The sequence below is a fragment of the Stegostoma tigrinum genome, chromosome 45 (assembly GCF_030684315.1).
Source record: "Stegostoma tigrinum isolate sSteTig4 chromosome 45, sSteTig4.hap1, whole genome shotgun sequence".
Lineage (NCBI taxonomy): Eukaryota > Metazoa > Chordata > Chondrichthyes > Orectolobiformes > Stegostomatidae > Stegostoma > Stegostoma tigrinum.
Genome location: NC_081398.1, coordinates 11,434,732 through 11,442,626, shown reverse-complemented (window position 1 = coordinate 11,442,626; position 7,895 = coordinate 11,434,732). Strand labels below are relative to the sequence as shown.

General features: G+C 40.0%; 1 protein-coding gene across 1 annotated transcript; it reads right to left on the bottom strand.

The window, feature by feature from the left end:
- Positions 1–277: 277 nt before the first annotated feature.
- LOC132207345 (probable G-protein coupled receptor 139) lies at positions 278–2,957 on the bottom strand. Its single transcript, XM_059642685.1, has 2 exons — positions 2,811–2,957; positions 278–1,170 (listed from the first exon to the last, which is right to left on the bottom strand). The coding sequence occupies exons 1-2, from the start codon at positions 2,905–2,907 to the stop codon at positions 278–280; spliced, it is 990 nt and encodes a 329-aa protein (XP_059498668.1). The 5' UTR covers positions 2,908–2,957.
- Positions 2,958–7,895: the final 4,938 nt, after the last annotated feature.

The window sequence follows — 7,895 nt, the reverse complement described above, 5'->3', positions numbered from 1 at the left end:
GCCCTTCCAACGAGCTGGCTACATACTCCTGCAATCTAAAACTAGTCTCCTCACTACTTGCCACCACACCAATGCTTGCATCATCTGAAAACTAACTGATGATACCTCTTCAATAAATGTTCAAATAATTTGTAGAAATCAGGAACATTTCAGACACCAGTGCTGATCCTGGTGGGTGCCCAGGCTTCAAATCATTTTAATAATCCAGTGAATGGATAATCTAAAAGACAGTAAATTGACATGGTGGATAAACCATGAATATTGGCATAAAGTCTCATCAAATTATCTGGACTACCTTCGTGATGGGAAACATTATTCCATTCTTCAATTCTTCTCTGAATTTCCTCTGGGTAACTGCATAAATAAAGGTGTTGGTGCAGCAACTCAGCAGCTGGAGCATGAAGCCAATCTCCCTTACGAATGTTGGCAGAGGAACTGGATATCCCAAGTAATCAAATCGTTTCAATATGGAATCAGCAATGAATACCACCCACAGCACGATGAAATTGCCAGATATGATGAATAACATAATCATGGATTTCCTCCGACTCAACATCTCTGCGTCACTGGCACTGGCCCCAGGCGTATGACCCAGGACTCTCCTCCGAGCTCTGTTGGCTGATATAATGTTTCTGACTGTCAATGCGTTTAACAGTAGAATCAAAATAAATGGAACAAATGGTGTTATTATATAGTGCATTAATTCAACAATAGTCCAGACAATTGAAGAACTTACATTTGGAGGTACTCGACAAAACCATGGGCTATTAGAAAGCCAGTATTTGTTGTAATACATGAAATACCAGAAAATGTTCTTCAAGCAACTCATCACAGTCACTGTTCCTAAAATCGCACACGCTGTTTTCTTGGTGCAATGTTTATTTCTCAGCTTTTGGCAGCATATGGCCACAAAGCGATCAAAGGTGAACATGACGGTGAACCAGACAGAACAGTCTGTGGCAGCATAAAGTATAACAGCATGGATGTTGCACAAGTGAATATAAAGCAGGAAAAGAAACTCGTCCCGATATGTGATAGGAATTTGTCGTAGTATCAGATCGAAGATAATAACCAAGAGATCCGCTGCTGCCATGGCCACCAGGTAATAAGTGACACATTTGGAAAGGCCACACTTTCCCCGAACCAGGATCATTATTGCAATCATGTTAACTTGAAAGAAGACAGTGGAAATGATCAATTATAGCTCAGATATAACACAGGAATGCTTTTCTTTTCTGCTTGCTTTATTTCCAGGAAATGGTGAAATTAATTCTGAATGAGTATTTAAAGTATTTGCATCAATATGAAACCTTATAGAAATGTGCTGTTTAACGTTCAATCCAGAAATGAATCTAAATGTGCTATTTGTCAGAGAATGGAAAGACTGCAGTCCAAGTCAATGATAACGAGACAAACAAAAAAAAAATACAACACCGTATTTGATAGTATAAACTTCACAACATTTGTAACTGTTCATTGTTTGAACAAATAATAACCTGTCACACAAGGAGAGAAACAGCAATGACTGTTGAATACAATGTTTCTGAAAATGAATGGGACAAGTAGAAATGGTAATAAAAGCAGTTACAACAACATTCCAATGAAGCATTCTTTGTCAAAAGGAATTTCTGTAACAATGAAAACAATCTTCTTCCTGAGAGAAAGGACATAGCGCTTGTTTGATAAACTGTTGCTTCACAATAAATAAGTAACTAAGATTTGTCTGCAACAATAATCTGCCGAGCTAAAGGGGCCAACTGCAGGGAAAGCTGTTTCGTAGACAGACACCCAACGCCAAATATAGCAAGGAACAATGGCGTGACATTATGTGAGAAGGCATGCTGCAGGCTTGAGGTCTCCAAATTGTCATTAATGATAGGAATGAAAGAATCTTTCAAATCAAAAATAATGCTGTATCCGAAACATTAATAATAGACAAAATTGTGTAAGAATACAACAGCAGAACGAAACAACAGCAGCATTTCAAAGAACAACACTGCTTAAAGTTTGAACCCGGGGCACTTCCAGAGACAGACCACTGTCAGTTGAAATCCTGGGCAGCATTCACCATTATTCAGATAATACCTAAACTCGGTTACTTGGCTTAGATTTTCTCCGTGGGGGTACAATAAAGTTCAAATTATTGTTTCAGTACTTGATGTTCTGTGAGAATTTGTAATAAGTATCGGAATGAAAGATAAATTGTTTACCAAAAACATATGGATCAGTGAAACAATGTTAAAACAAGCAAAAAGGTTTTTCAGGAAAGACAAAAGGAATAACTGCAGTTTGGAGCCACATTTACCAACAAGCACAGCAATGCTGGAGACAAATGAACTATTCAGAATCTCCGATGTCTGGTTCTGTTCTGTTGTGTCATGTATACATTTTATTAATTGCCGTTAGTTTTTTAACAATCCCAATCTTAACCCAGCTTTAGAGCACAAGAACGGAAAGAAAGGAAAGAAAGAAAGGAAGAAAGCAGGAATGAAGGAAAGAAAGAAAGCGCAGCTAGATAGATAAACAGAGTCACTGCAGTGTGGAATGGAGGAACACAACAGGTAAGGCAGCATCAGAGGAGCAGGAGAATCGATGTGAGGACTTAGATCCTTCAGCAGGAGAGAAAGAATTTTTTTGCCTCGCATGTCTTACACCGTCAATGAATTCTTGGAGAAGAACAGAATTCTTCTTGATGTCTACTTATTTCTGAAATGTGAGGGAGATCACTTAAAAAATCTGTCAGAAAATTTACAATGAAACAAATGATTATATTCCTCTTTTTGAAACATCGTTGACAGGGTGTAACTTACCTGGGACACCAAACGTGGCTAAGACTGGGTAGTAGATCTTCTGAACATCAGTAATCACCCACAGAATCTTCAGCTTGATCCAAAAGCTCAGAGACATGATTTCCCTTTGATAAATAATAGTTATTTTGATGACTCTTGTTAAGTATAAGGCTGTTGTCTCTTTAAGAGGTTAGGAAAGCTTCCCTCATTTATAGGATGGAGAATTCATTAGAACAGAAAAACATTTCCCGAGTTAATGAAACCTAATTACAACCACTAGGGCAAGTAATAAAATCAACAACTAGTGTAAGGGGAATTTTTACATAAGCACTGCATGTCCTGACCAGTTAATCCTATCCCTTCTCCTGAAAACCAAGAATTAGTCAAATTCTGCACATGAACAGAATAGGTCATGCCCAACAATTCAAACAACAGCATCCTCTGAAACAAATCAATAGTGGGAATTAAGAACAAAAATTACATGATTATTATAATGGGGGAGTTTAACTGTCAGGATTTAAAGAGACGATATTGGCATAATTCAATGGGAGCGTTGCTCACGTCCTCACAAACCACACCACCTCGTCAGGCCAAGGGGGCGGGATGAGGTTAGTAGGTAGGAAATGGAGGTGCGGCATGAGGTAGGAAGAGGGGATAGGTGACAGGAAGAACAGGTTCGGGAGGCGGAGACGAGTTGGACTGGTTTTGGTATACAGTGGGGGGAGGAGAAGTTTTGAAGCTTGTGAAATCCATATTGATACCACTGGGCTGCAGGGCTTCCAAGTGGAATATGAGTTGCTGTTCTTGCAACCTTTCGGGTGCCTTCAGTCTGGTACTGCAAGAGGCCCAGGATGGACATGTCGTTTAAAGAATGTGAAGGGGAGTTAAAATGGTTTGCGACTGGAAGGTGCAGTTGTTTGTTGCGAACCAAGTGAGGGTGTTCTGCAAAGCGGTCTCCAAGCCACCGCTTGGTTTCCCCAATGTAGAGGAAGCCACACCGTGTACAGCGGATGTAATATACCACATTTCTAGATGTGTAGGTGAACATTTGCCTGATGTGGAAAGTGATCTTGGGGCCTGGGATGGAGGTGAGGGAGGAGGTGAGGGGGCAAGTGTAGCACTTCCAGCGGTTGCAGGGGAAGTGCCAGGTGTGCTAGGCTTGGTGGTGGGGTGGAGTGTGGAGTGGACAAGGGAGCCCCGGAGAGAGTGTTCTCTGCGGAAGGCAGACTAGGGAGGGAATGGAAAAATATCTTTGGTGGTGGGGTCGGATTGTAGATGGCAGAAGTGTCGGAGGATAGCGCTTTGCTACATGCAGAAAAAGAAACACAAGAGAGCGGAAAAGCGGTGAGAGGCCTCAGGTGTTTTCACTGCAGTAAGGTCAGACTCACAAAGGCATACTGCTGATGGCTTAAGAGAGTCAATGCGAAAAGAAGATGTGGCAACAGAGGCTAAACCAGTGGGATTACTTGAGGCAGTGAAGGAAATCATGAGAGAACTGAAGGCGCTGCAGCAGAGTGCACAGTCTAGTTATGGTCTGTATCATAAGATAACGCCCAATCTTGTCAAAGACTTCCTCTTGTTGGGTAAGATTTACTCAGGTCGATCAGAGGGCATAGGTAAAGAAGTTAAAATATTGAAATATACAGGACATAGCCCGTCTATGATAAAAAGAAATGAAAATATTTGCACTCCTTCTGAAATATTGCCTGAGAGACTGCTAATCTGTGAAATCAATAGAGAGAGGAGTACCGCTCCCTTGTGTAAGATCAGAGTAGAAAGTCCAATCAAGACTGGGGATGTGGTAGTGGGGAAGGATTGAAAAATTGGCTGTTCCTGGAATACAGTTTATTCGTGGAAACAATACAGCTGGATCACAGGTGGGAGTGATACCCACTGTCGTGTAAAAGCCGAGAGAAATCCAGGAAATGTAGGCGTTTAAAATAAAAGTAAACTGGAGGTTTTCCAGGCTGTGTGGGGACAAGATCCTGCAGTCGTAACTTAAAGCAAGAAAGGAAAACAAAAGACAAAAATGAGCGAATTGATGGCCAGTTAGTTGACGCTCAGGTTCATGCAATGGTAACAAAAACCCTAAGCATGTAGAAGACTAGGCAGAGGTGTTTGGTTCTGAAAGATTAATGGAGTTGCAACAAAAAGATGAGACAATAATAGATTTATATCATAAAGTCTAATTGGAAAAGGAATCAGACTATATTCCAGAATGCTATTGCCTTAAGGATAAAATCTTAAGGTGCAAATGGAGGCATTAGTAGGTTGGTGCAGATGGGAAATGAGTAGAGGTTCACCAGATTGTGTTGGAGGTGTTGTATAGATATGAAAGACAGCGGTTAGCAAATGAATTGCCAGCAGTAGGATATCAGGGTGTAAGGAAGACTCAGGCTAAGGTCGAGAAGCATTTCTGATGGAACTGGATTTCATCATGATGTGGTTGAATTTTACCGCACATGTTATGCGTGTCAGATGGCACAGGCAGGAATAAATCCGGAGCCTTTTGTGGCAAATCCCACATTTGGTTGTGCAGATTCCCTGCCTAAAACCACAAAAATAGAAGCCAGTATTTGCTAACCACAATAGATGTGTCTACCAGGTTTCTGGATGTAATTCCATTTTTGAATGCAAAGGCAAAAAAGGTGGGTGCAGATGTTGCTTGCTTTTTTTACCTGTTATTGCTTAGCCAGGGTGGTTCAGTCCGACCAAGGCACCAATCCTACTGACAAATTGTTGAGGGAAGTCATGGGTAGTTTAGCCATCAAACACTGTAAATCAAGTGCATACCATCCTGAATCCCAGGGAGCATTGGAAAGATAGTATCAGAACTTAAAGTCCATGCTGAGAGTCGATTGTCAAGATTAACCTAATTATTGGGATAGAAGTATCCCATTTATATTATTTGCTACTGGAAATGCTACAAATGCATTGACTCAGTTCACTTTGTCTGAACTGATATTCAGACAAAAAGGAAGAGGGACTTTAAAATTAATGAAGGAAAAGTTGATGGGTCCAAAACCAGAGATTTCACAGCTGAATTATGTATCTGAGGGGGAGAGAAAAATTAAACAGAGGCTCTGAATTATCTACAATGCAGGTGAAGGTAGAACAGCATCTGATGAAACAAGGAGCAGATAAGAAATCTGAAAGTTGCACATTTGTTTGTCAGGATAAAGTATCGGTGTCACTAACAGTGGTAGGGTATTTCTTCACAGCAAGTTCTAGTTGTCCCTACACAATTCAGAACATTTTAATTCTTTTGAATTATCTGGTAAAGATGCCAGAACGAAAAATATATATTACTGAGTGTGTCATGTGAACATGCTGAAACACTACTATGACAGGGAAAGGTAACAAGAGAAACAGGTATTACTTACTACCACTCAGAGTGAGGAATCAAATCGAGATGATTTGTATTTTGATGGGCCTCAGGATAAATCAAATAATGACGAATTCCGTTAAGGAATGGGAAATGCTCGTGAGCGAAATGTCCCAGGAACAGACAATTGTTGAAAGACTTTTCTTACAGTGGTATGAGGACCGAGACAGTAATAAGATGGGGAAGACTATAGTGCGTGATGTTGTATAGGGAATGTTGTGCCGACAAAGCAACACATGTACCGGCTTAATCCTCTTAAAGCCACATTAAATCAGCAGGAAGTGGAAGTAAGCTCCAAAAAGACATCATTAAGACAAGTCAAAATGTGTGGACTTCACATATTATAACAGTTCCCAATTCCTCAACAATTATGAGTACATATCGGAAGTTCAAGGCTGCAACCAAATCTGATATTTACCCAATTCCAAGGTTGAAAGTCTTGTGGAAAAATTTGGACAAGCCAATTACATCATAAAGTTTGACTGACATCATGGTTACTGGCCAAGTACCTTTTGTTGAAGAGTTTGGTATTGAGTTGGTAATGCATTTTTTGTTCACACTGCAAGCAATACATTAGAGAGGATTATACGTATCCATCTCAATGCTTTGATACCTTTGGAAAAATTTGAACACATGGAGACCAGGTTATGTCATTGGAATCTCATATTACAAGTATTTCATTTGTAGAGCATACGTGTTATGGGTCAAGAAAATATTATTTATGAATGATTGATGCGAATTCCAAAGAAAGATGTCAAAAAGATAGAAATTGTGGTGTTCAATGTTGTACATGTGTAGAATGTGTATAAAACATGGAACTCCAGATTAATAAGCAATAGGTCTAGTAGTCCAAAGGAGTTAAGGTTTTATGGGGAAAAAATGAAGCCGTCTTTTCATAACAATGGCTCGTTTTTTTTCAAAGAGTGAGTTGTTGCCAGTTTGGGTCGAGTACTTGTGTTCAGGGACACAGGAAGTTAGAATTTGGTGTTTGTTAAATGCAAGAGGGTAAGCATTGCCTTACCCTTTTAAAAGATGATTTGCTGTTTCTGTGTAAAGCAGCAGAGCTAACAGCCCTGAGCTCGCAGACTCCTCTACGTCTTAGAGAAAGAAACATCTAAATAACAACAGGGCCAACTGCACGAATAGTTAATATTCCTGACTCATGATTCAACAGAGAAGGTACTGAACATTCCAGAGGGGAGGTAGCTTGCTATAATTTCGAGAAACTAAATTCAACAGTTTTTTTTTTAATAGAAGTGGGGCTTGTATTTATTGGAACAGCACACCATTAGAATCTTGCATTATTTGGGAATTTTTGGGAGCCAGAATGGACTTATTCAGTTTGTTAATAATTTAAATGATGCACTCACCATTAGAGTTAAACAAATAAATTGTGCCCTGTTGGTTTTAAAGTGTGTTGCAGGGATTAATTAGAGTTAACCACAAGAAGTTGCTGAAAGGCAGGTTACACCACATTTCACACACCTTTTACAGGTTACAGGGAGCAGTGTTCGTCTTTCGGTGCTTTGGTTTTTGTTCTCAGGGCTGGGATACAGCCTAAGCTTTATAACAACTGCATGAGAAGAAACAGCATCAAGCATAAATCTAATTGTCGCAGGAAAATCTAGTTATGGATATTGCAGGTTCCCCTGTCATTGACACCATCGATGCCACATTCTGTGTTTACTTTCTTGTGCAAAGAAAAGGACACCACATTGGAG

Bases quoted from the DNA above. Each gene is read 5' to 3' on its own strand.
- LOC132207345 (XM_059642685.1), bottom strand. From the start codon at position 2,907: ATGTCTCTGAGCTTTTGGATCAAGCTGAAGATTCTGTGGGTGATTACT. The intron at 1,171-2,810 runs GTAAGTTACACC...TCTTCTTTCAAG, and splicing joins AGCCACGTTTGGTGTCCCAG to TTAACATGATTGCAATAATG.